Source organism: Phaethon aethereus (genome assembly GCF_964289735.1).
Source record: "Phaethon aethereus genome assembly, chromosome: 4".
In the NCBI taxonomy this organism is placed as follows: Eukaryota; Metazoa; Chordata; class Aves; order Phaethontiformes; family Phaethontidae; genus Phaethon; species Phaethon aethereus.
Genome location: NC_138578.1, coordinates 32,241,865 through 32,269,629, shown reverse-complemented (window position 1 = coordinate 32,269,629; position 27,765 = coordinate 32,241,865). Strand labels below are relative to the sequence as shown.

Here is a 27,765-nt window from a genome sequence, read left to right as displayed (position 1 = left end):
TTGTGTGTGTTTTTTTTTTTTTTTCTTATGTGACTCCTAAATGTGGCAAAACTTTCTGTGGGGAGTGGATGTGGTGGGCTGTCACTGCTGCCCTTGGGTTTCACCTTGAAAATGGACTTCTGCTACATCTTTAGCAGAGTGCCAGTTTGGGATGGCATCCAGGTGAGCTGTGCTCCCTGGACAGAAGGTTTGCACCAGTAAGCAATACGCACAGTGCCTGAACTTGCCTCTGTTTTCCTCTTTTACTTATGTGGTACAGCTTATCATTATCTCAATTCTTTGAAGCAAGTGGGTTGTTTCCTACTTGTTTATGCATGCCTGGTTTGTTGCCGGGTAGGAGAAAGTGAAACAACGGCTGGTGTATCACAAAGGATTCAATTTGTAGTAGCGTTTTCTTACTACAGGCTGTTAGTTTTTGTCAGATGGGGTTTTTGGTTCACACTTCCTCACTTGACTCTCTCTTTGCTTTGCTTTCACGTGTGGGATTGCTTCATTGGTTGCATTTCCTTCTCACTGTGTCTACGTACAAAGCTTCTCTTTTTCCTGTGAGAGGGGCTCCAAGGCAAAAAAAATCAATACCTTCAAATTACACAGTGTAACGTATTACTCTATTTCTATTCCTAAATTCTGGAAAGCATGGGGTGATTGCATCATGTTTTATGCAGGAAAGGCATATCCCATTAAGAGGGACTAAATCGTAGACCATGAAAACCATATGAGACCAAGATGACACATATTGGGCTATTAAGTTCATTTAAGGAGATGGATGTTCAGTTAGTGGAATTAATTTTACCATCTGTAAATGAATAAACACAATCCTGCTTGGGAAGGGAGGAAGTACGCCGTTATATGCACCACAAATATCTTCGTATGTATGGCCTTTACAGTATGGAAATTAATTTCTTTGGAAGAAGCTGAGCTCACTCCCTTTTGCCACTTCACACTTAAGCTTCATTAGAAAAACCTAACTCTTCTTTGTTTTGTGTTTAGTTCAGGAGGCCCCAGCAATAAAATTTAGTAACTTTCCAGACCGTTTATTCCAAAAGAGACAGACACTTAAACCTCTGTTCTAATGCAAATTGCACAGCTCCTAAGGTGCTGCCTTCTCAGCAGTCCCATGTATTTGTGTGCTTTGGTTGTGGAGTTAATTTGTGTTGGCCATCCAAAAAAAAACCCCACCAACCGTGTCACTGGAAGAGAGGCTCTACAGACTTGCAGCTCCCAAAAGCTAAAGCAGCCGTACAAAGTTTATGTTGTGTTTTTAGCTACATTTTCATTCCATTTCCTCTTTCTGTCTCTCCGAGAAATTAAGTAGGCAGTAATTTTTACCCACTGGCATATAGTCTCCCAGGGAGAAATCTGGATTAGTTCTGTAAACTCTCCAAACAGAAGAATAATCTTCAGAGAGAAGACAGCCAGTTAAAATAAATAGGGCTCTAAGGCACGCCGGCAGCATGAGAACATGACTGAGCTCCTTGAGAGAAGGCTTAGTGAAAGCTACTAAATTAGGATCTTAAATATCTGCAAACATTCTGGCACATGACTGTAAATCATTTTCCATCACTTAAGTATTTAGAAAGCATATATTTTTTTGGAATTGCCCACGTTCTTCTTGCAAATATGATTTTAGCCACGATGTCAGAATTATTTTGCCTTAGTCCTTTTGACAACTTGTTTTTTTGACATTGTGACATTATTTCTTCTCCAAATCAGAACATTAGTTGTCCCCTGTTATTCAGGGGACCCACAAGTATTGCCCATCCCATCTTGGTGACAATCCTTTTATCTCTGTTCTCTTCAGTGTTTTAAGTGGCTTGTAAAAGCAACACCAGATGTTTAGTCTTATTAGATGCCAATAGGACACACTTGCACAGAGTGGTTTCTTTATTCCTCGTGCGAGGTGAGTGTGACTTTTGACTCATTTTAATAATCCTTTGAATTCCAATTTTAACTTGTATGCCAGTACATGAAAAATATCAGTAGTTATTGCTCTGTGTGTAGTTGACTGCTTCCATTTCATATGGGCAAGTTCAATAGCAGAGATCACCCTTTCTAGTAACTGCTACTGAATTTGCAGTGATGATGTTGTTTTGGTGTTATATCAAAAATTAAAGCTGAGGGCACCTTTTGTGAAGTTGGTTGCCTCTGCTTCCTTCCCTCCTGCGGCGACTGGGCTGTTGGAAGGGAAGGGGGAGAGATAGCAGAGATGGAACCTGCTCATGGAAGAGTAGAGCTGCAAGGAAACCATGATCAGTCAAGCCGTGACAAGTGAGAAATGGCACCAGCTAATAACGCTTCTGGCATCAGCATGTGGAAATTGTTCCTGCTTATTAACAACCTGTTCTGGGGCAAGCAAGGGAAGCCGAGTGCTTCTGCTTCGCTCCCCAGGCATTGAAGTTAATCTCTTTAGCGTTAAGAACATGTAATCAAAAGGCCTATGCATTGTGCAGTTACCCTATTTTGTAAACGTAATTTGCATTTTTGGATCCTTTTTTGCATCAACCCAATTGTGTGTAAGAGTAATTAACACTACGTGGTGCCTCTTCTGTTTTTAGTAGCTAACGTCCTCTCGTGCTCCTCTGCAGGTGCATAGCTCCGTGTTTGGTGCATGCAGGGATGGATGATGATGGATGTGTGTATGTAACGGTTTATTTAAAGTGCAAAAGCAAGTTAAATTTTTTTCTTTGTGGACGGCATTAGATAAATATTAAGGGCTGAAATACAGTAAGAGAAAAATGTTAAAAAAAAAAAGAGACCGTTGAAACCATGTGTCTTTTTCCTAAAACCTGTGAACCCACAGGCGTGGTCAGCCATGTTTGTATAGGGGGAAAGTTCAAACCTTGTGTTAGGTTTTGTTCGACGTAATTTCTGAATGTGGGTCTACAGGGATAGATGGCACAAGCACATTAAAACGTATGCTGTTGTCAGGGTTATTGCTGAGGATAAGTGGCAGAACTGAGAATGAAATGCCAGAGATGGTTTTGTGGGTTCTTTGCTGGCAAAATGGCTGAATGGGTGTGAGCTCTCCCTATCCTTTTCACATGGGCTGTGATGGATCGAAGGGCCTGTTTGGGTCTGCTGCAGCCAAGCCACTGCTGTACCGCAGCGAGGGAGCTGCTGCACGTGGAGGGAAAGGGATGGAGCAAAGATGGAGGACCTGGGAGGACCAGCCAGGCGGCGTAGGTAGCCCTCTGGCCAGCGCTGGGGTGGTATCTGCTGCTGGGGTCCACAGCCAGACCGAGAATTACAATGGGTTGGTACTTTGCCTTATACTTTTTTCCCCTACATGTTATAGTTAATGATTATTGCTGTGCTGTGCACACCTTCGAGTACAGCTCTGTAGATCAGTCTGGAAGCAGCTTTAAAGTTACGGGGAGAAAATGGAGGGAAATGAAAAACTTAGAGGAGCATGCGGGTGTGCGGCCTCGTGGAGCGAGGTGAGGGCAGGCTTTCCTGGAGGTGATACATAGCAAAATACTCTGGCAATCAAAAGGGTTTTTTTGACCTAAGCTAATTTTGATCCCTGCTTGGTTTGGGGAAAACCTTCAACTTATTTGCAGGACTACTGCCTCATAACCCCTTTTATAGCTGGTTGTGTCAGCGGTTTCCACTGCAAACCCCGAATTAGGGTTCTTATAACTCAGCTGTATAAATTTGATCTGGACTTTAAAATTGGCATGTACATTCTTGATTTGGAAGCAAGTATCGAGGCTGGATGGGTAATCTGTTGGCTATGCGAATAATATTGCTGTAGCAAAGGCTGTGAGGAATATGATACAGCTCTCAAGTTCTACTGAGCGCAGAGGAAGCTTATTTGCCCCAAAGAGCAGGTGCTCCCACAGCTCTTTTTCATGCAGAAGTGGTAAACTAAGATCCCAAGTGTCCCAAACCTGTCGGGAGTCCAGAGCGTGAGTCAGGTTTTCGCTTCCTTCCTGGCAGGGAGGGAGGTGAGGACGGGTCTTGGTGAGCCGCCCCGTTAGGTCGGGCACGCTGGGGCGCAGCGACACCCCGTTTGAGCTCGTGGTCTCGAGGCGTCAGAGCCGAGCACACCGCGCCGCCGCCCCCGCGGGCTGCGTGGTGCTGGGGCCGCCCCTCAGGAGTCAGGTCGGAGGCGCACGATTCACGCAAGGGAGCCGGCACGGCTGCGGAGCATGAGCGTGCCCCTCCCCGTGGTTCAGGGCAAGGTTGTGTTCTCCAAAAATACAGTAAGGGCTGCTTCTCCAAGCTTGCAGCGATTCACCGAAGGAGTGTTTTGTAGCGTACTTTATGCTCTACGTACGTTTGGGAGCGTGCTGTTAAAATACTGGCTATTGCTGCAAGGTGGTACTTTGGTCAGGTGAAATGAGGCTAGGCATAAACAAGGTAGTAACAGATAATGAGTGTAAATATTTGCAGAAAGTGTGTTATAGCAGGGAGTGTGGTTTGGAGATCTGTGTGAAAAGGCAGAGCGTTATTCGATAAAAGAGTGGTTGCCTGATTGCTTATTTTGTGATTCTGCGAAGTTCTTCCATAACGTTCTTTCTGTATGAGGGTATGTTGTGTTTTGGGTTTTTAATTCTTTACAATACTTCAGTATAAGGAAGGATGTAGACTGAAAGAGAAGCAAGAGCGCTAATGATACAGAGATCGTTGTCTGGTTGACTTAGGCTTTGCTTATGCATGTCTTTAAACTGAATTGCTATAGCCAACCATCTATCAGAAAGCTGGAGGGATTTCAGATAGCCCAGGGAGTTTTAAATTGGGAGCAATGAATTACGTTCTGAGAGAAAGTTGCAAGATGACATTGAAGGATGTTTGTGTGATGGGAGGACCATTATTTACTGTCGGACTATGAAATAGTTTCTGTGGGAGAGTGGTTGTGGTGCACTATCACACGAGCCAGTTGCAGCTAAGATTGATTCAAGGCAGACGGCATGGAGAAGATAAAAGGCAGATTCCATCTCTAGTCAAATAGACCTTTGTCTTATGAGTAACTGCAATTTAAGGCTAAATAATGATGGCTTAAAGAAGCGGTGCTTGTCAAGTTTTCTTCTTTAGTCATGTGAGGAAAAATAGATGGTTATATGTTAATTAGAAATGAGTTAAGCTATAGATTACCTCGATTCACAGATGCCCGTGTATATGCACACATGCAATTTTCCTGGAAAGGATCTTTTACAATATATCATTAAAGCTTGAGAGTAACAGTAAAAAAAGCTATTTTTCTCACTATTTTTTGAAAAATGTTCATTATTGCAAATTGAAGTAATAGGCTGGTTAAAATTTAGCTCAAGAAAACAGTTGATTTCCACTGTGTTTTGGGTCGTTTTCTTTTAAAAACCTGAAGCGTAGAACTACATTGAGATGACTTTTTATATTGTTGCTTTTGAAGTTCATCCTGGATCAAGAACTGGTTTACTTTTATCTCCATTTGGAACGTATTTTAGAAAAATATTTGCAGTTTTGGAATTCTAAAACAAACAACAAAAACTTGGGTTTTTTAGTCAAACAAAACTGAAACCTAATATCAGATGGGTAATTTTATTTATGTTTATTCGAAAGTGTCCTGAGCATCTCTGGATGGCATAGGCTGGCTTTTGGCCACGAAGCTGATTGCTGCTGAGGGGCTGAAAAGAGGTTTGCTGCTGGGGGCTGCGGGAGTGATTGGCCTCGGCAGGTGCCTGACCATGAAATGCCTCTCCTGCTTGTCACCCCCTCTGTCTCCAAATGAGCTGCCCAGAGTGCAGAGACAGGGAGCTAAGGAGGAGGAAACATTTCTAGTTTGGCAATTTTTGTAGCTTTAAAGTCTGCTGGGTAACATTAAAAAAAAAAAAAAAAAAAGTAGTCCCTTTTTTTGTACCTGTAATTCATGCTTGACCTTGCCTCATACGGTAAATACAGAATTAAACCAGATCCATCAAGGATTTGAAGAATATTTGTGGTGCTTAGAAGTAGGTTTGATTCACACGTAGACAGTTTTATAATTTTAATGCTATACTCTTCTGTGCATATATCTTGTTGCATTGATTCCATTTGATTGCACATGCATGTTAAATAAATGTATGTTTTAAGGATATGCTTTTTTCCTACTAGGAGTTAAGCATTAGGTGGATATTTGCTTTTGTCCATCAGTTTACTAGTCTTTGCGTATTTAAGCATAGGTAATACTGTAGTTCACCAGTGACTGATGCCAGATAATTTTACTAAGCTAAGGTTAAATTTGCAGTTTAAGAACAAAATCACTCATACAGGACAAAAAAAGTACAGTACAAAAGTAGTAATGATTTAGAAATAACATTTCAAAATTTCCTATATATTAGCACCTACATCTTTTTGTATCTTCTGCATATGTTGAATTTTTCAGAAACCAGGTGAAAAAAAAGGAAATAAATGGAGTTAGTTTAGATTGTGACAAGGAATATGGGATACTTTCTTTTGAGTTTTGGTTCAAATATGTACACAGTTTTGCATACATAATATCAAGTATGTATATGAATTTATTGTTTGTAATGGTAATGTACTGTTACAGAGTCTAAGAAGAGTCAGAACTGAGGCTCTTGGGGCATAAATATGTCTGCAGTCTGGAAAAGATCCTTAATTATTTCAAGTGTTCCAATTCCTCCTGCTGTGCTGAATGTAGATGTTTGTTGATTTTTTTATATACCTGTTCTTGTGATTCTATTCCTCTTGCATCTGTGGTAAAACTCTGCCCTTGTAGCTTCAGTACCACTTTGTTCCAGGTACTTCACAAGCCAAGGATGCTGGCCGGTACTCTCGGGGAAGACTTGTGCTCCAGCTGAGATTTCCTAGAAGTACCAACCTCACCTCTCTTGGTTAGTCAGATATCTCATCCGAAATCAGTAGGTGTTACTTGGAAGTCTTATTCACTCAATCTAGATCAGGAGATTACTGCTCTGGCATCCCTCTGCACACGCAGTTCTTCGCACTCTTGTCCAGTAATGTGTTATATCAGGTGTGCCTGTGACAGCCTCACCTATAAGGCAGATTCAGTCCTCTGCCTGCACGGCAGCTCTTGTGGACATAGTCAGGGGCTCTTCACACTTCTCGGAACCTGCCTGCTTTATTTCCTCATCTACAAGGTGCATTTGCCAGCCATATTTTTCAGGCATTTTCAGCCTGGGGTTTTCCTGGAATGATTTTACAGTTGTCTCCGATGTGTACTGGCAAAAAGTTTAATCCCCAGTAGGCAACAGCTTGAGTGACCTCTTGAAAGTCAGGTGATTAGTTGCAGGTTGTTTTGTGTTGGCCACTGGAATAAAACAAAAAAGTGGTGTGTGGGTTTTTTTTTTTTTCTTTTTAAATTAGTTACTTTTATTTTGTACTTCTTTGGATGGTAAGGCACCCCCTTGCCCGCCCATGAAAAATGTTACCCTGAAGCCTGCTTCTGAAGTCTTACTGCTGAATGCGTGTAGCTTGCTTTTTTTCATCACGAATTACGAAGTGTGAACATCATGCACATTTGCATACGTTCAGAGAAATCTAGATTTTATTCACCACCTCAGCAGTCCAATCACAAAGCACAGCAATCCATTTGACCTTCAGCTTTTAGCCCCCTTACGTTCCTTTCCCTTTTCCAGACCTTGCTGACAAATGTCAGCATGCCGTAACGTATCGGTTTAGGGATCTGTTTATGGCAGGTTCCACCCCTCACCCAAAGGTTTGAGGAGCTTCCCTATAAATAGCTATGCTGGTCATAGCTTTCTATATGCTTGAGGGTTTCCTGATCTGTGTTTTATAGGAACTGGTTCTCTTAGCTTAGAATTTGGGTATGAACAGCAAATTTCGGAGGAATTTTGGCTTTGTTGTTGAAGGCTTTTGTAAAAGGATGCACCATACGAGTTGTAATTCTGATGAATTTCGCAAGTCAAGAAGCTTTACTGAAATTAGTGCATCTCTTTTTTCCTTTGTCATTTACTTTTCTTCTTTGCATGGGACTTGCTCTGCTAACTTTCCCTCGTTAGCACCCTTTGGATTCAACTCTGGGTAAAATTGCTCTGTTGACCTGTAATGCTGAGGGACTGGCCGGTGTTTTGAATCCGAGAGATGGCAAATCTTCCTACACCTCAGGCCTTCCTTTTCTCTAGAATAATGTGTTTGAAAGCATAGGATTAACACCAAATGGAAGGATTTTTCTGGTTTTGTTTGAATTTTTGGCTGTTGTTTTTAGTTGCTGAAGGTTGCTACTGCAGATGTCTGTGGGACATAGATAGATGTTGAAAAATGCCAGCCGTGATCCACTGAATGTGAAACTGCCTGCTTTCAGTCTATATGTTGTCAAATTACCCATTATTGGAGTATTGTGTTTGCATTTGTCTTGCAGCATTAGGCAATACTTTTTCATCTGTTAAAGTATTTGTCTTCAGATGCTGTCTGATATACATGTCACAGCTGTCATGTCTTATAGTCTTGGAGATTTTAGGAAAGCCCTAACCATATCAGGCAGGCTGATGGGACACTTTCCACAGGTTTACCGACAAGTGACTGTACACAAATGCAAAGACTGAGCCCCTGGTATTTCGTGTATTTCTACCCCTTTGCCATAGACAATTTTCAAGCTTCTCCTGTTGAAGTGAATGGTGTGGAGACTGGTGACTGTACTTTGTGGTTGGTCATTGTCAAAAGGAACCACAAGGAATCCAAACTTCTTGGTCCCTTGTGAATGAACTAAAACAGAAGCATTTAAAAAACAATGGAAATAAAAGGCTTCCTTCAGCCTCCCTTTGAAAAATCACTTACTGGAGCGTGACTGTGGCCCAAGGTGAACTCCACTTTTGCAAATAAAGATGAAGCAATTCTGCTGTTTGCAGCACCTCCCTAAAACATAGCACTTTCTTCAAGGAACAGACTCATTTTTGCAGGCAAAGGAAAGAGTTGTGAGGTTTTGTTTGCACAGCACAAGCAGTTACAACTTCTCTACTCTAAGACAGGGAATACATCTGGAAACTAAGAGGGAATTTGCATCATCCAGGACTGCTCTCTGCAGCTATAAACTGATTAGCAGGTTGAGGACCAGGGATATAAATCAGTGCATAGATCCTACCATGTGTTGCTTTATTTCTATTTCTGTTCTTGGGAATGAAACTAGTTGAAATTCAGTGGCATCAGATGAAAAGATTAATTTATTGTTCAATCATGGTCAATAATGTGAACTTTGCAAAGGTTTCTGTTGCAAGACTCTTTCATTCAAGTGGACCAAAGGCAATTGAGATGAACTTCGGCAGTGACCTTGATCAAAGGGGCAGACTGCTCAAGAGGCCTTTCTTATTCTGGTCTGAAAATAATGCGAGTTGCCGGGGACAATAAACCTACTGAGAGAAAGGCAAAATAAAGTCCTGTAACCAGTCTGTCTGTGATGTTGAACTTTTGACTTTCTAGTAGTTGCAGTTTGCTATTAATGAAGACATCCATGCATGTGACCAGTCATTGACAAATACATAAACTTTGAAGAGATTGTTTAGATGGAAAATCCAGAATGGAAAAAGCTGCTTTACAACCTTCCTCTCTCCTCTTGTGAGAAAAATTTTGTATATGAAGAGATAAGAGGCTGGAACTTGGCATCCAGGAAATTGTGTGTGCCTATCCCTATGCTTGCGTTTCTTGGTGCATGTGCACAGCTTCCAGCCAGTAAAGTAGAAGTGGAGTTTGGTTTTGAAAAACAGGCAATACTGTGCAATACTTTTCCTGTCATTCAAGTGAAATAAGAACAAGAACCTATAAATACTGCTTCACTAGAAAGAAAGATAGTACAGCAACTTTCACAGGGACATACTCACAAAGGGGAAAAGATACCTTTTGTTTTTCTTTTTCTTTCTATGAAACAGCACTGTGAGCAAGATATTGTGGTCCTGTGTTCAGAGAATATAAACATAAACTATCCAGGTTTCTCATTTACCATTCTTGTGATATTTCAGCTTAACGATGGTGGCAAGGCAGCCCGAGCACACGTGGGGATAGGTGATGTGGTTCTTACCATTGATGGGATAAGTACGGACGGGATGACTCATCTAGAAGCACAAAACAAGATCAAGGCATGTACAGGCAATTTGAACATGACTCTGCAAAGGTAAGATACTTTTTACTTTTTTCTTTTTTTTTTTTTTAAGACAATTAATCATCATTGTAACAGTTGTTTGGATGATAAAAACATGTAAGTGGTTTGGCAAAGTGCATGGAGTTAAGTGGCCACAACTGAAAGATATGCAACTGTAGCCTGAAATGCATCTGGATTTATAGCATTTTAGAAAGCTTATTAGATGTTAATTATGTGAGTCAACAAAGACCTTTTCCAACCTTCTGTCACGCACTCTACATTGAATGAAGTGTAGCTCCTCTTCCTTTTGAGCTTCAGTTTTGTTACATTTCTTTAATTAAAAACAGGTCTTATCCAGGTTCTTTGTTCCTCTCCCTCTCCTGATTGACTAGTGGCACTTCTTTTTTGGGTCAAGTCCTACATCATCATTTTTACTGGCAAACAGAATGATGTATTTGTTTAACAGTTAACGCCCGGGTTACATGTATGAAACCCAAAGAGATACTACTGTTTCACGAAGTTGCAGCCTCCCTTCCCTAACTGCAGCATCTACTATAGAAGTTACAGCTTGGTCCGGTCTCCCTGTTCCTGAAACATACAGGAAGGAAGCTGTTAGCCTGGGATGATGTTTTGGGAGGGGTTGGAGGAAGGGAGCAGGGTGCTCACAGGCAGGTTATTGGAACTGAAACAGGAATAGCAGCAGCACAAGCAAGAAATTCCTTCAAACTCTCAAAAGTCTCCCAGGGCTAAATATTGGCTTTTATTAGAAGACTGCTATTTTTATTTAATTACGTGAGTGAGCATCTTGGAGGAGGACTGGCCTCTGAAGCCATCACATAATGAGAACCATCTTTTTTTGTTATCAAAGAAAACAGCGGTTGCATCCTGTGATTGCTGTTGGTGTCTTCCTTCAGCAGTGCAAAGTTCCTCGATGAGCATTAGTTGAGGCCTGTAACAGTATCTCTTCACCAGTTACTACCTTTTCTGGCAAATTATCCTGCCCTTAACGAAAGGACCACCTCTCTCTGAGAGTTCATCGGTATAAGAATAAAAGAGATGACATGGTTGTAGGTCGGACAACGGTCCAGCTCTCCAGGCTGGTGGTGCTTGTTCCCAGCCCTAAGTGACATGCACTTGAATGGTTGTGTGAGTGCTTTCTTTTCTAAGAGGCTACAGTTCGGCCCTGCTTGTTGCTGCTTCTTTTTCCCATTGTCCTTCTGAACTTTGTTAATAAGGGATTTCCTTCGCTCAGCCTCTGAGGAAAGGACTATCTTCTGGTGTGGTTCATGCCTAAGGCATCTTCTCGAGTAAGAGTTGTTAAAGTTGGCCTTAAAAGTTTCTTGATGAAACAGAGGTACTATACCAGATCATCAGAAGAATCATGCGCTGTATCTAGTGTGTCACTTGCTTTTCTGTCTCACAGCGAGGCAGGCAGGTTGTTTAGAAATGCACTTTCCAGGAGCCCACTGAGTCACTCCAGCAGGCAGCTGGGAGCGTGGGGGTTTGGCACACTTTCTCCTGCCACCATAAATTGATGGGCAGGGTTAATATCAGATATAGGAAAGGAATAGCAGGTGTGTCTCGATCAGGAAATAACTTGTCTGAGGCTGCTTCTGGTTGAGTGCAGGGATGAGTGGTTTGCAAATTTAATTAATCATGAGTTAGCCTGGTCCCTTCCTGTTCTCACCCTTCCTACCCAGTGTAGCATCTGACTCACCCGCGTCAGCTACCTGACAGCTGAAGAGTAAGTCAGGATCAGACTAGCAGAGATCAAAGCAGTAGCCTTGGTCCCAGCATCTGGGGGTGGGACAGATGTCCTGTCCTGCAGCTCTGTTGGTCTGTAGTCCCATGGTCTCAGTTGTTTCTAATTCTGCCTGGATCTCATGAAACCAAAGCTGTAGCCAGTGCTCTCCCAGCTCCTCTGCCTGTGAAAACTTCCTTGCTCTGAGTGCTGTTTAGCAGGAGATTTGTTTCAGTTGTTTATTTGTCCTTTATAGCCTGGAAGAAAGTGCTTCTTGGAGTCAGACTGGCTCACGCTATCTGCAGATGCTGATTGCCCATGGGAAGGATGGCTTGAGAGTATAAACAGCATGGCAAGATAAGCCACTTTAATACTGAGGGATCTCCATAATTATATTCTTCTGTTCCTGCCTCTTCTCCCCAAACAAAACCAAACTAAATAAAATATTTTGAGCTGTTACTGTTCACATGCAGGATGAAAGAGATGCTGTCAATATGAAACAAGGTTGGCCTTCAAAATATGACTTGGTGCCATAGATAGGAAAATCTACGACATATCTAATTTTGGTTTTACTGCTTTTAATTATCTTTAGGAGTTTTTATGCTTCTCTGAGCTTTTATCTACTTCCACACAGACTACTGATAGTTTAAACTACAATGCAGGAATGTTGAGGTTAGTCTTGAAAGAGTATATAAATTCTCAGATACTGTCCTAGTTCACTGCTGCTTTACAGGAACGCAATGGTCGGTTGGTTAGTGGTGTTACTTTAAGGTCCAAGAAAATTGGAAGAGCATTATGGCTTGAGCTAGCGGCTTTTGCACTGTGAGTGTGTACATGTGGGGGTTTATGAAAGATGGGAAAGAACTCGGTTTGATCTTTGATAGTCGTAGGAACCAGAATACATTTTGTAAATTCAATTTGGTACGTTTTTGGTGGTAGTACCGAGTGACCTTTTATTCACGATAAATTACAAGTACTGTGTACTCATCTATGGATGCCTGCTTTATTCTTGATCAGTTATAATTTACACAGATTCATGTGGACTATGTGGAAATTAATGTAGTGGTGCAGACTTACGTATAATGTGAAGTTAATGGCAATATGGGGAAAAATGGCTGGGTAACCACCAACCTCATGGCTTGTCAGCGGTGGGGCTGGCTGTGCTGTTTGCTAGGGAGGGACTAACCAAAAAATAATCAGTGGTTATTTCAAAAAGAAACAGCATCTTGTGCTGGCTTTTTAGAGTTTTGTGTGGTGTTGTGAGGATCAAAGTAATAGGTGGTAGAAAAGCAGTGGTACGCCCTAGGGATTAGTGCCAGTGAAACCCGAGTGAGTCTCATCTGAGACTCCAGCACCCCAGCTTGCACAGTGACCAGGACACGGCTACAGCTTGCCTTTTAAAAGCTACGAAGGAAACTTCATGAGCCTACGTGGCAAAGGCGAGAGAGGAAATTCTTTACGATCAGCTTTTTTATTATAAACATTCTAACTTGATATGCTTTTGTACTGCTGGTCAGGTTTTCACTTGACTTCCTCTATTCTTTATGTGCAAAGTGGAAAAAATAAAATGAAGAGAAACACAATATGGGGCAAGAAGTAGCTTGCCTGGGAGGTTGGAACGGATATTTAAAGCAATGCCTTTAAAAGCTTTACTTGCGCCTTTAAAGCAGTCTATTTATGGAGGCAGATGTGCATGTACCTCTTATGGAAAAACAATTTAGAATTTAGGTGGTTTTTAACTTGTAAATAAATGTTGGCAAAATATTTGGAGAGAATAAAAGGTTCCTTTTTTCCTGTGTAAGCCAATATCGCATGTTGGTTTCTTAAATATGGAATTGTTCTCTGCCCCTGAAAGGAACTGGAATTACAGCTGTCACAATTGCAAGTCCATTTTCCTTGGAGATTGCTTAAATACAAATAAAATTGTGCTTGCCAGCCATGTAGAGTAGTAGGTGCCTAACATTAGCACGTGATGGCAAGTATTTTCAGCTATATGTCTTTAAAATTAATTAGTTCTGTAAACAAGTCTCACTGTTTAGTGTGAAGGTTATACTTTTTAAGTTGTGAAATAAAATTATGATTTTAGCATGTTATTTTTCTAATTTTTTGTATTAAATATGGCTTAAAATATAGAGTATGTTTTTCTCTTTCATTTTGTAACATGCAAATTCAGCTTCTTGATAGTTTTTCTTTTTTTCCACGGGATTTTTCTTCGCATGCATCCCTTCCTCCCTGAGATCTTGCTCTTTTGCACCCCAATATTTTATTTGCAGTTAAAGCCCTTTCCTGGTTCCGATGAGGACAGATGGAAACCAGATGCTTGCTTTTTGGATATATTTTCAAGTTCAGTAACTTAGCATGGACTTCCATAAATAAATCTGTAAGTTGCTGAACAGCTAAGAGCCACCACCTATTTTTTAAATATTGTCTTTTGGGACTGTTTCGCCAGACTCCTGCCTTAGTGATTCTCTGGAAGTGAGAAAGATAAAGAATTGTGTATTTCCTCGGTTACATGAGAGCATGATACCAATGAAACTTCTGGAAAAAGTGTCAGTGAGCAATACAGGAGTAAAAAAAACCCCCAAAAACCAACAAAACCAAAAACTAAAAAAAAACCGTGAAAGCCTGGAAAGTTGGGGTTTTTTCTTTTACAATATAGGACTTATTTACCTCTCTATTTCATAAAACAGATCTGCACAGCTATGTTGTGCTTTGTAAAGGAATTTTTCACCTCTTTGTGAATTTAGTTCTTTAGGACAAAAGGCATCTGGATCACTTGGCTTGGGAAGCGAAGGGAGGGTTCTCAAGGTTGTTTACCTCTCTTTTGCTATATTGTGGTGCTTCAGAACTCTGCTTAGGTGCTATAGGTTGGCAGTGAGCAGTTACTACAGTTCTGCTTCCAGCTCTTCAGTTGATGACTCCATGGATTTTGCGAATGAACATGAGTGTTAAAAAGCAATAGATGAATTTCAGTGATGGCTATGGGGTTTGGGGGTTTTTTCTTCCCCCTAAACCTTTTAAAAGCACAGGGTTGCCCAAGTGTCACAGGTCAGGCTAGGGCCTGCTGGGTAATTTTGATGTCCATGTTGACAGGACTCGGAGACAAAATTCAGATGAGCCTTAAGGCTGCGTTCTGCACTTCGTAAATTCAAATGTTAAAAAGCATAATGCTTATTCTATCTGTCTCCCTTAGTACGAATCTTTATCATACCGTTCTCCCTCATCTTTTTAGGTTTTTGTTCAGGAAACGTGAAGTCTAGACTTCTAGCTTAAGAACAGATGAAATTCTCATGATTTGAGGTGGGGTAATAGGGAAAAAATGTTATGGATCATTTGATTTCTATTTTCTAAGATCATTTTTCAAGTTATCCATTTCAGAAAGGGTTGATTGCAGTAAGACTAGCTCAGTATGCTTTTTAGTTACAATTTTTATTGTTCCCAGTCTTGCTTTTATTAGAAAACAATATAATGATATTACCATTTATTTCGTTGCGATCCCTGCTCTGCTTTGGAAATGCACAGGAGGAAGAGCATTTTGCTCTTTGTGTGAGGACTGTGTGTTCTGAAAAACTATGTGGATGAAATGGATGCTCTTGTTCTCATTTTGAAGATGGGGAAATGAGGCACCTTTGATGCAGACCAGGTTTTAAGATATCTGAGTCCTTTGCTCCTCAGGTGTTGAAATATTCCCCTAGTGTAGGTTTGCTGTAAACTATTTAATTTCACAAAAATAAAAACCAGCAGTGCAGGGAATGGCCCTAGGGATCCCAAGAGCCAGCCTTAGTCACTGTTGCAGGGGGTTCTGAAGTCCTCAAGTTTAGAAGTTTAAATTGTCTCCATAGAAAGGTGAGAAAATAGTATAACAGCTAAATAAAATAACAGGGGAGGCTATTACATGAAAAATAAAAAGAGGAGCGAGCAGGAAGAATTTAAGTAAAGAAAGGATTTCAAACTATTAACAATAGAGGCTTCACTTCAGCTGGTGGTTAACACTCATGCCTTCAAGTTTATGAGTCATGGGTTCCTTGGGGTGGATATTTTGTTTCCATAAACCATATAAGGATGAGCTTTAAGAAAGCTATGATAAGAATGCATTCGGAAGTCTTGTTTTTCTCCAATTTTGGTTTACTAGTCATCATAATTTCCCTTACATAGGCATTTTGACTTCAGTTTTGTTTTTCAGTGATTTGCTTTTTTAGCATGTAGAAGAAGGTTGACTGTCCTGTGCCAGTTAAACAGAAGCAGCATCACAACTTCTGAGTATTTTTTTCTAACTCTGAAAACAATGTTTTGCTGGAATTATTTTTTCTGTAATATTAATTCTTGCATAGCTTTCTTTTAAGGATTTAAAAACTGAGCATTGGTTGATTTAAGGACATAAGCACCATTATGCCTTTTTAATTGAGAGGCTCAAGACAGAAAAATTACAAATCTCAGTAGAGGTTGTATGGCTAGGAATTTATAAACAAACTGTGTATTTATAGTTTAGGTGCTAGTCAACACCTTAGGCACCTTATTCCTCAATTCTGCATTCTTACCCTCAATCATTAATATTAGCTTTCAGTAATTATGCCTGAAAATATACTGGCTGAAAAATAGTGCCTCCCAAACAATGGTTCACTTCTGTTGTTAAGCCACGTCACTAAGACTTGAGGTGGTGGTTCTTCCAGGTAGCTCACTCGGTGGAGCCGTGTATAGCCCTGCGAGAGCATTTAAACGCTCCTGTTGCACATTCTGGTATTAAGCACAGGCTTTTCTGAAAGCTTCAGCAGAAAACACTTAACCTATTTCTGATCTGTTGCTGATCTTAAGTGGTCATGGTCTCCTCTCTGCCAAATGCCAGCATTTCAGCAACTTGAAGCCTTAAAGTTCTGCCATGACCTTCTTTTTTAGGAAAAAAAAAGAATCAGTTGTCAAAGTTTTCAGTAGTCTAAGCTCAAAGCAGTAGAGTTTGTGGAATGAATCTAACTGGCTTAATAATGCAGGTACAGATCTGACTTGCTCCGTGTATTAAAATTCCCGAGTCTCTTTTGGTTTATCATATTACTTTTATGGAATTGCATGAAAAAGTGGTTCCAAAGAGGTATTCAGGTTACAAAGCCCGGTATGCAGAAATGGGAAAATGTGGTAATAGAAGAGTCTCCCTTAAAAACAAACTCTGCAGTGTGTTTTTAACAGAGGCTGCAGGAGAGAGCCTGCATGACCAAGCAAGAAAAGCAGTACGGTAAAGCAAAGCAATACAGCCCTCAGAGTTTGTTGGTTAAAAGTATCTAGTGATTTGTTCTGTAGTCCCTCTCGTGACCTCTGAATTCTCTATTTCAACAGCGCTCAACTTGCGTGTTTTCAGCGACTTTTTGAGGCGGGTGGGTGGGGAGGAGCGCCGTGCCAGTGGGGCTGTAATGGGGGGCCAGCCTGGAAGGCAGGTGGATGTGAACATTTGTATAGATTCACATGGGCCGCTGGCACTTGGGAGCCTGTTTTTCATTATGGAGGTGTGAAGGGCCGTGTGGACACCTGCTGTGGGCCTGCCCGGGCTGCCAGGCCCTTGTCCTGCCTGCCTTGGGGTTTGTTCGGTGGTGCGCGGTTGCCGAATGGGGCCGAGGAGAACAGCCGTGCGGCGCTGGGGCTTGCGCAGCCCGCGGCGCCCGGCGGCGGCCCACGGGGACGTTCGGTACGTAGCTTGTTGAGGAAGAGGTGATCCAAGGTTGAGTGCCTCGCGGCATGAAAATCACCAAGGGCTTTTGTCAGCCTGACCTTTGGGCCTGGAAGTAATCTGACCCGTAGGACCAACGCTGCTGTGCAACGTACAGTAAGCGGGTGCTGCTGAGAAAGCCGCCTTTAATTTGCAAATTTGCAGAACCCGCTTCCGAGGCGGTGTTTCTTTGAAGTAAATCCTGTGAACTCTGTGCAGGCTCTTCAAATTCTTGTGAGCTTTGTAAACACCAGCTTCTGGACTTGGAGGTGAGGCGCTGCTGGTCTGGAGCCTGGCGGCCTTCACCTCTTTTGGCTCTGCTGCTGGTGTCTTCTTGAAGATGTTCTTCTCTGAGCGTGGGCTAGTGCCTTCACAGGCGGCATCGGAGACTGTGGCTGCTGGTGTGTCCCTGAGGCGCAGGGTGACAGCTGACCTGAAGCCTTCCAGGCTCACACCCTTGCATCTTAACAGGAGCTTTTCTAAAACTGAAAGGGTTTTGCTTTTTTTTTTTCTGTTGTACGTTGCCATCTTAAGTCCATCTGTTTTATCTGGGTTTTGAAAGTAAGCGGCATTGGGTAAAAAGTTGTCCAAAGAATTCAAAGCTAATGAAGATGCGGCTTTCTTCTTTGCATACAAAGGTGTCTTGGTGCATAAGTATATGCACTTTTTTTTTTTTAATTGAAGGCAAGGTAAACAGCTTTTGCTCGTAATTTAGCAGCTGAACAGGTTTTGCTTGCTAAGCCATGCCTTTGGAAAGCCTGCCCACAAACTAAGTGAATGGAAGGGTACAGCTCTTGCTTCCAGCTGGAATTCAAAATCTTTTGTTGTGCACAGCACTTTGCTGCGTGTCAGCTAGCAATTAGATGAACCACAAAACATGCTGCAGCTAAGTGAACCTGACAAACTAAAGACTTGCCTGGAAGTTCAAAGGAATGTTGCTGGGATGAAAATGGCAGGTTGCGGGGTAAAATTGGAGTTCAGTGACTTTTGCAGGATCATACCTACCCATCTGCCAGGAAAATGGGTGGGAGTGAGAGAGCTAGTTAAGCAATAGCTGCCTTCCCCATGTTGTGTATCATAGAGCCTTCCCGGGGATCACTACAGCTGCAAAGATCAGGCTTTGTGAAGGCGTTTCAGTTTCTTGAGGTTGATACAGTACGTAGTACAGGAACATGAATATGATAGTAAATATAGTGGATAATGCCAGATGTCATGGGTAGATCACTAATTTATTGAGTGTCAAAATGTTTACTTCAATGGTAAGTTTAAAGACACTTTTTAATTTTAATTTTGGTGAATTTTTTGTTTTCTTTCCCCTACCATATCATTGATACCAACACGGGGGGCGGGGGGGGGAAGGCAAAGAGAGAGAAGCAAAGCAGCCCTGGAATTAAACATTTATTTCAGGAAACACACAATGTGTCTGAGGGTTTTTTTTTGTTTGCCCCCAGAGAAATGCAAAATACCGTGTTTGAGTTGGAGCGATTGAAGCATATTTACCATTATGCTTTTAGGGTTTTGTGTACTTACTGTACCGTGGTGGGCTGAACCAGAGGGCAGTCAGATTAGGAGGATATTTCAAAACTCCACCTTTCATTTGTATGAAAATAAAGAGGTCATTATGAAGTAATTGCGTCTCACAAGCTGGGAGCCTGTAGTTCAATTTGGGATAAATTTTCAGGATTCCTGCCCTCATAACCCAAGTCCTCAACGGAGTTAAGAGTTGGTCAGCTGAGAGGTGGCTTAGGAGGATAGCTCAGACGGTATAACCAGCAAAGCCTTATAAGCAGCTGGGTGGGAAGTAATAAGTGGGGCATCACTATTTGAAGGGTAGTGAGTGCTTGAGGGAGAAGGTTTGCAAGTCTTGTGTAACCTGAGAGTCCCTCATTGAGAATGGAGGGAGAAAATGTTGGATCCCAGAAGGTCCCACCTGTTTGCAATGGATCAACTGGTAACTAAAGGGCCTTAGCCGGTCGTCTTGCTTTTTTCCCCTTAATTGTTGAGAAATGTCTGTGCCTTTGCTTTGTACAAGTGGTTGCATAACACAGGCATCTGAGAAATATGGCAAAATCTAAAGCTGCTTTGTCTCTTATTTATTTATTTTTTTTAAGGCTTGTTTTCAGACATTGGAGTAAAGATTTTTTTTTTTTAAGTGATGTAAGAGATCTTGCTGACCCTATGGATGTTTGCTGTAAGGTCTGAAACCACACATGTCTTTCAGATATATTGGGACTAGCCAAAGAATAAGTGTTTATCACCTGTTGTTATTATATGGACTATATTCTTTAATTCCAATGTTTTAAGATAGATGCAATAATAATTGCCATCCATTATAGTTCTGCTATAGGGATTAAACTACTCTGATATGAGACTTTTTTTATAGCAAAGACTCAATAGCTAAAACAAAAAATATACTGTGAAAAAGATTATACGAGTTTTAAAAACAGTTTTACACAAGCAGATCATTAGAAGGGTAATAGCTTGGGCTTGGTGTTTAGATGTACAGTAGTTTAAAAGACTCTTTTCACTCTATTTCAAAACTAAACTAAAACTAATCTGTATTCTAGCTGAGATCTGACACAATTGTTCCTGTCTTCACAGACAGAAATCAGTGATGATTAATTTAAATATATTTTACCTGAGATGGTGTACTTCAGTAGGAAATACCTGGAAATTAGAGCAGCTTTCTTGATCTCGGCGTGTGCTGGACGGCCAATATCCCTCTATTTAGTTGGTAAAAGACAAGTTAGTGATAAACTACTGCTTGTGATTTAAAATAACTTTATGTAATACAGAATCACAGAAGCATTAAGGTTGGAAAAGACCTTTAAGATCATCAAGTCCAACCATCAATACCAATAGCTTTCTCCTGTCTTTCAGAATTCGAAAAAGCTGAGTTGAGGGAGTATCTTTGTGGGCAGCAGGGAAGCACCTAATGCACTCCATGTGCTTCAATGTGTATGTTCTTACTGCAAGCAAGAACTCACATTTGCAAGCTGAAATTTAATACAGAAAATACGTCTAGGTTGATTGGAGTGGTAACCAGTGTTACGAGGAGTCTGACTACTGCCTAACAGCAACCTGCAGGTTGCAAACTCTTCAAGTTAGTTTTGCTTGTCTTTTAAGTTGATTTATGTTCCAGGTGTTGAAAAGCCTTTTCATTGCTAGTAAAGGGTGGAAGAAGAACATGCAATACATGTTCAAACATCCCCACTTTGAAGAGTTGCAACTCCTCCTAAGCGACCTTTAATAGCATATATGCTTCTAATTTATAGATTAAATTTATTTCCAAAACATTATATGTATTTTAGGAATGCAGGAACAAAACTAAGGCAATCTTCATTCTGGAATTCTAAAAAAAATCTCTTGAAAACCCACAGGAGTTAATTTTCCTGACTATTCATATCTGTGGGATGTGCAATAATGTTTCTCTATAATATGCCGAAGTGCCAACTTCCTGCATGAGGGGAAAGCGTTTACTCTCAGCTGGCGGTGCAGTACCAGATCAGCCTTTCTGTGGTCATTATATACCAGCTGCTTTGGGCTACACCACCATTTTCAAGACCTGTAGTGGCCACAGGAGTTTGATCTGTACATTTTTTTTTTTTTTCCTCCTTACCTTTTCTCCTCATACAGTTGATGCTGGAAGGAGTATTGGCTTTTGGGGTTTTTTTGGGGGGTGGGGAGAGTTGGGGTTTGGCATTTGTTTGTGGGGGTTTTTTTGTTTGTTTTGTTCCCCCCCGAAAAAGGCAGAAATTGAGCCATTCAATTTCAAGCCGTTCAGATTTTCATGGCTGTCAGGCAAGCAATGTTGTTTGTTCTTAGTGTGAATTCCCAGTGAAGTCCTGTTTTTTAGTTACTTTGAGGAAAAGGTTCATGGAAGCTGTTTTTCCAGAAGCTCTTTTGGTAACTGTTTTTACTCCATTAATCCTCAGAGGGGAGTGTAGTTTTGTTTTGTTTTGTTTTCCTTTAATGAGTTACAGCAAGCCATCAGAACACAATCCTAAAAATATCACTTTTCTGTTTCATTTGAAGTGATCTTTATGGCGTATTATTCTCCAGGAGGCCTTTGATGCAATTCTGGCTTTCATTTCCTTATTTTCTAAAGTACTTCCGCAGTATTCACGGTGACAGTCACCAATACTCCATAAGCACTGCAGCATATGGTAGCAAAATGGTTTTTAGTTTCTCTAGTAATATTACCCAACGTATGCAGTGGCTAATTACGCTTTTTTTTTTTTTTTTTAAGATGCTATATTACTTGCAAAATGTTTTACATGAGTGATCTTTATATTTCAGGTGTTATTTTATTTGTCAGAACTGATTTAATGGTTAGGCGTAGGTTTTAAATTCATTAATTCTAGTTCCATTTTTGGATTTGCAGCAGATTTGGTTTGGCTTTAATGTTTTAATTCCTAAAACTAGAAGTTCTCTCATGCAGATAACCTTTACCTACAGTTCACACAGTCAAATCTGATCTTACTTGACAGCTGTTGAGGCTCTGAGAACTTCAGTAGAAGATACTAAGCAAAATAAAGTGTCATGATGACCATTAAATCAGGACTATTACCTGTAATTTTTGTTTAGTTCCTTGTGAACTGAAGTGTCTGTGTTCTTCCCCAAATATTTTCTTGTTAAGAACCTGTAGGCAAATATTGACCCTTGTACTTTTACATCTTGGTGATGGTGTAAATCTGCTTTCAACTGTTAAATAATATTTAGGTTTTGGAGTGCACACAGGTTTCACTTCCCAAAGAAATGCTTCCTACGAGAAAATCAAATGAGAAGAAAGGTGGGCTCTTGGATGCTCTGGTGCAAAACAGACTGTGGAGTTTCATTGCCCTGTGGAATAGACCTGAGAGTTTCGTCTTTTAATGCTTCTGTTAGTTCCATATTAGAAGTAAAATCCAGCTTTGCCTGGTGGTTGAATAACAAAGAGCTGTGTATATATTGATTTTTACATCCCCACCACCACCTCACATTTTCCAGTGGGATGTGTTTTGGCCTGACACTGAATAGGATTTGTTTCAGTGGATATGTTCTGTCTGAACACTAACCCTGAAAAATAATAAGAGAATTGAAAAACTGTAGAGATGGCTGTATCTTAGAGGAGCGTATTGGATCAGTGAACCTGCTAGTCTGGTATCCAGACCCGTTGTGGCTGGTATCTGATGATTCAGCAGAGGAGGTGGGGGTGAGAAGTAAACCATGCCTTTGTAACCCCTGCATGGTGAAAACCTGGGTGCTTATGCAAGAGATGTGGGTTTGATTATCATAAACACTTGTAACTAATAATTAAATTGGGGTCTTATGGGCGTTGTTTCATATATCTATCAATATGACTCTTGTCCCAGACAGGCTGACAACATCAGGGTGTTTGTGCTGTGTGCAGATGGAAAGTATTTTCTCACGTTGGTTGTTTTTTTTTTTATGTATTGTATTTTCCTCCAGCTTTGTGCATGGTGTACCCCCACTTTCACCTAATGCACAGTGAGTTATGCAGGAAAAAATTGTCAATTTTCTTTACCTACTTCTGTGCACCTTTTCTGCTCTTTGGCAGTGTCTGCACCAGATTTGAGCCTTTGTCAACTTTGTGGTTTGAGACCTGAGCTAGGAAGTCTTGAGGATTCCCTTGACACTTCAGTTTAGTCACAGAGGAATCCTTATTCCACCCACCCCGCAAAAAAATAAATGCACTTTGTCTTTGCATAGTTGCTCTTGTGCACATTCTTTCATTCATGGAGATGCAGCCATTTCTGGTCTTGAAAGGACTTTGGTTCCCAGTGGGGGCAGAGCCCCAGAGGACATGCTTTCCTCCTGACCTCATGGCGTTCCTGGTGGAGCCCTTCTGTGTTTGAGCCTGTGCCCAAAAACTTCACTGAAAGAAAAATTTCCCTTCCTTCCTGTGATGAGTAAGGAGGTTTGAGAGACCCTACCTCGACTTTACAAAGGTTTTGAACTGCCCTTTTAACATGTTGCGTTTGTTTGGCGTTTGCTCCTCTGTCTTGCACGCAGCCTGACAGCAGAGGCTGCCGCCGGAGGTGCCAGGTCCTTGCTCTCCCCAAGGCCGAGGCAAATCATCGATGCAAGGGAAGTGCGTGATGCTGCCAATTTCGGGGAGCTCTAAGAAATGGGAACAGCGGCCCTCTAGATACACAGGTACAGCAAAGGGAGCAGAGGAAGAGGGAAGCAATTGCGAGAAGAGTATTATGCTCCAAAGAATGAGGAAGCTTTTAAGGAAAGATAGTGTCACTTTTTGCCAAAGAAGGAAAAGAAATAGCAAACACTGGGGGGAAAAAAAAACCCAGCAAAAATTATGTGGCACATCCTCAGCACAGATGTTAGTGGGGGCTCATATTGCTGAATGACTGTCTCTTCTACAAAAATATAAGACGACAAAGATTGCCTTTGCTTCTGATCCATAAGAGTTTAAAAACAAAACCAGTAGCAATAAATGCATACGTATGAAATGGAAAAAAAAAAGTTATTGGAAATATCTCAAGAACGCTTCGGGGAGTAATTTGCCCACTGAAAAATTGGGCAAGCTTGCTCACTTGCCTTAGGTGTTTGAAAGAGAAGTCATGTAGCTACAGTGAAGGGAGTTGTGCCCGCTTGAACCAGAACTGAACCTGCATTTATTAATTGTTTGTTTGTTTGTTTGTTTATACTTACTGACATCTACTTCTCTTATAAACTGTAAATTATTCTTGCTTATTTTCTCAGTTTAGGCTTAGCTGAACTTCATGCTAACAAAGTGTTTGGTGCATACTTTGTAAAAAGTTGGCGCAAGTTTAGGCTTTAGCTTTTTTCCAGCATTCTTGTGGATTGTGTAAGGTGAGTGGAGCCTGTCTGTTAAAATGAAATTTGCAAATTATTTCAATCTCTCTTACATTTAAACTCACAACAGATTTATATGCTTTTGTATTTTGGGATCTTCAATATTGAAGCTTATAATGTCTGCTGAGTATTTTTCTCCACAGTTCTAGCAAGCTTTAATTTCCTAACTTTTTTAATTCTTACCAAGATACAATTAAAATACCACTAAAAAAACCCAAAAACCTAAAAAACCCTGAAGATTTTAGAAGTTAGTTCTATGTGGGTGTGGCTGAGCATAAAGTCTTCCAAAATAAAAAAGGTGAAATTTGAGAGGCTATAAGCCATTGTCTGAGACACACAAACTTTATAGAGAATTTATGTCAGCAGGTGAGATTGTTTGGAAGCTGGTGTTTGATGTTGCTTTCTGTTTGGAATAAAGTCTTCATCGAGCAATTAAATGGGTTTTCTAAGTGGGAATTGTTGTGGCGGGGAGGGGCTTGCTTTTTTTTCCCTAGTCTGTTGTTTGCGTTTAAGTTATGAGTGATTGCTGCTGTACAAGAGAGAACATCTTGGCAGAAAGGAATGAATTGTGGAAATAACATGAGCTTCAGCAGAGGGGACTTTCAACAATCACATAACGTCTTTTGGAGGGAAAATGACCAAGCCCAGGGTAGTTAGCCTATTGACCATATAGTATCCTGTCTAACTACTAAGCTTCTATGCGAAAAATGGAATGTTGAATACATTCTTAAAATGCATTACAGACCTTAGGAAGCCAAAGTTTTAATGAGCACAGTGACTTCAGAGATAACTAATGCTTCTCAATTACTACCAGATTATTTTTCCCTTACATACAAAACCACTCCACATGAGCAGACTATAAGTTTCAGTGACACATGGAGTCACTAAAATACACGTACTGTGCTAAGTATAATGTATAACAGTTTTTGCAATACAAAAACATGTAATATTTTCCATTCAAGGCCTCTCAAGTACTGAAATTTGTAAGCGTGCCTGCTGCTGATAGTGATCTTGGAGTCGCTTGGCCAAAAGAGTTGCCAGTTAACGCCTTTCCAAGTTTCGGAAGAAAGGTGGTGGCTTGACAAGTCAGTCATTTTCCACAAAGTCGTCTTAACCCATAAGAGACCACCCCATGAATGTGATAGTTAAGTGAGTGCTGGGACTGATGCTTTTGTGTGGCATCTCTTGGAGCTGCCTACAAAGAAGCAACACTGAATAACTAAATTACACAAAGAGTATGGTTGTGGGATTTTTGTACCTATTACACTTGGCTGAAGGGAGCGTTCCTGGAGCAGAAAGCTCCTAGCATAATTTGAGCAAGTTGGAGCAAGGACAGTCAGCAATTCCGCTTGTGGCAGGGCTGCTAGACTGAGGTGGCACAGTGTTGTGAATGGATGTCTTAGGTTTACACGGAAGTTGGGACAAAATCAAGTTTCAGCACAACTCAGGTAAACAAGACCGTCATTTAAAAAAACAAAATCAGGCAAAACTCAGTGTCAAATCTCAGTTATTGTATAGAAGGTATTTTGGCAGGAAATGGGGCTGGGGAGAAGAGAATTAGATGTCTCGTGTAAGTGAAATTTCTTCCTGCACTTCCTAGCCACTTTTGTGAGAAGCTGTTAGGGTTGGGGTTTTTTTTTTAGGATCCAGATACATTTCAGAACTAATATTTTATACTACTGAGTAAAATCTATGGGTCACTTTTTTTTTAACAAAAACAAATGGTGCTTACTTACATTAGCTGCTAAAGTTAAGTATTTTACTGACACGCAATGTAGTTGTTGCAAATAAAGAACAAATACCACTTACAGATTTTGTTATGCAGAATGCATAGAGGTGAGAAGGGGTAGCATGCCGGTGCTCAAATTAATAATATATCAACTCAGTATTATTGTTGAACATTTCAAAGGGAAAAAAAAAGAAAAAGGTTGGAGAAATCAGAACTACATTTTGTGTAGTATGGTGGTATTGGTGGTATAATCTGGTAGACTTACCTTCGTAGGGAGGATGGATTCCTGACTTAGATGTGTTCGTTTATTTTTATCCTAGAAATAACAAATACATTTTGGAATAAAATACAGTTATAAAGTTAAAGTTTTGAATTTCTCTTCATGTGGAGGAAAAAAAGTGTTCTTTGTTTAATGAGAAGGACTTCATCTGCTGCTAAAGATAATGGAGCCTCAGGTATTTAGCTGCCTTCCTGGAGAAACGTAATACCTTGCAGGGCTGGACGTGAACTGTTTCTGCCAGAAGCCAGTAATTAGCAGACACAGCACATCTTTGATCAAGATCTGAGTAAAGGACCCTGTGAAACTATTCCTTTTGTTTTCCTTTTCTTTTTTTGGGAAAGAGAGATGGGGAAGGTTGTAGCTTGCTATGTGGTTTTATCTGAGGATGTCATTTCATGGCAACTATTTTAAAGCTACACCTTTAATTTTGATCATGGATATTTTTCTTGGCTAAGGTGATTTTTTTTTCCCCTTTTTCTCCCCAGTACATTAGCACTAGAGAATGTCTCCTTGTTGAGATATCATGAATAGCTGCACACTGTGGGTGAGGCCAAAAGGAAGTATGAGGGTGAGCTGGAGTAATTGCAAACATTAGATATTTGTTCTTCACTACCCTGTTCATTGTATAATTCACCCAAATGATTTTATTCTTAAAAAATGATAAGAATTCATTTGATCCTTTTTATGATGCACCAAGTTCCTGCTGTTTGGTTTTGTGTTTGTTTTGGTTTTTTTTTTAAACACCATGGAAGACTCCTCTCATGATGAGTCACCAAATCATTAAGTTACCTCTTGACATTTTCAATGTTTTTCCTTTTCTTTGTCTGTCATCCATCTGAGTGGATTTTGGGGTGGTGGTTTTTGTATGTTTTGGTTTGGGTTTTTTTTCATTGCTCTTCTTAGGAAAGTCTGATGCATCCTCTTTGCTACCCATTTAGGTAAAAATGTTTGAATGAAGATAGTGTATGTGCCATTAATGGTCTAATACTCTTCCCTGCTTTAAGTCACTGTAGATTGCTAATGGTCAGGCAGGGAGGCAAAAGGACAAAACTGGTGGAAATAGGCAGAAATGGGCAGGGCCCAAAAGATGATCACGGTTCTGTGATGGTAGATGTTGAAGTGTTTCAGTGTGGGATTAGGGAGCTCTTGTGGTTGCAACCATTTCAAATTCTCTGTACCTCTGGGGCTGGTCAAGTCTGTAGGAAAAGCTTGGCTAGGCAAGGATTAGCTCTGGTGAGAGCCCTGCAGAAATCAGACTTTGTGCATGTGCCTGCTGCAGCTGGACACTGCTGGAGTGAAGAAGACCATGGGATATCACATATGGAGACTAGAAGACAGCCAGCACTACTTTGTTGGTTTCCAAACCATGGTTCCTGACCCAAGCTTTGTGTAATGACACAGAATATGTTTCAGGACTGTGAAGAAATGCTTTCTCATTTTTGCACAAGACTGCAGA

At 40.8% G+C, this 27,765-nt stretch overlaps 1 protein-coding gene across 4 annotated transcripts in view; it reads left to right on the top strand.

Annotated features, from left to right (window-relative positions):
- PDLIM5 (PDZ and LIM domain 5) overlaps window positions 1-27,765 on the top strand; it is a gene marked incomplete at both ends in the record, with an annotated part of 125,951 nt that overhangs the window by 28,786 nt on the left and 69,400 nt on the right. For all 4 annotated transcript variants that reach the window (XM_081999428.1, XM_081999431.1, XM_081999430.1 and 1 more), the window contains one exon: window positions 9,912-10,063. In XM_081999428.1, coding sequence (XP_081855554.1) covers window positions 9,912-10,063 — 152 coding nt within the window. The remainder of the gene's footprint in view (window positions 1-9,911; window positions 10,064-27,765) is intronic.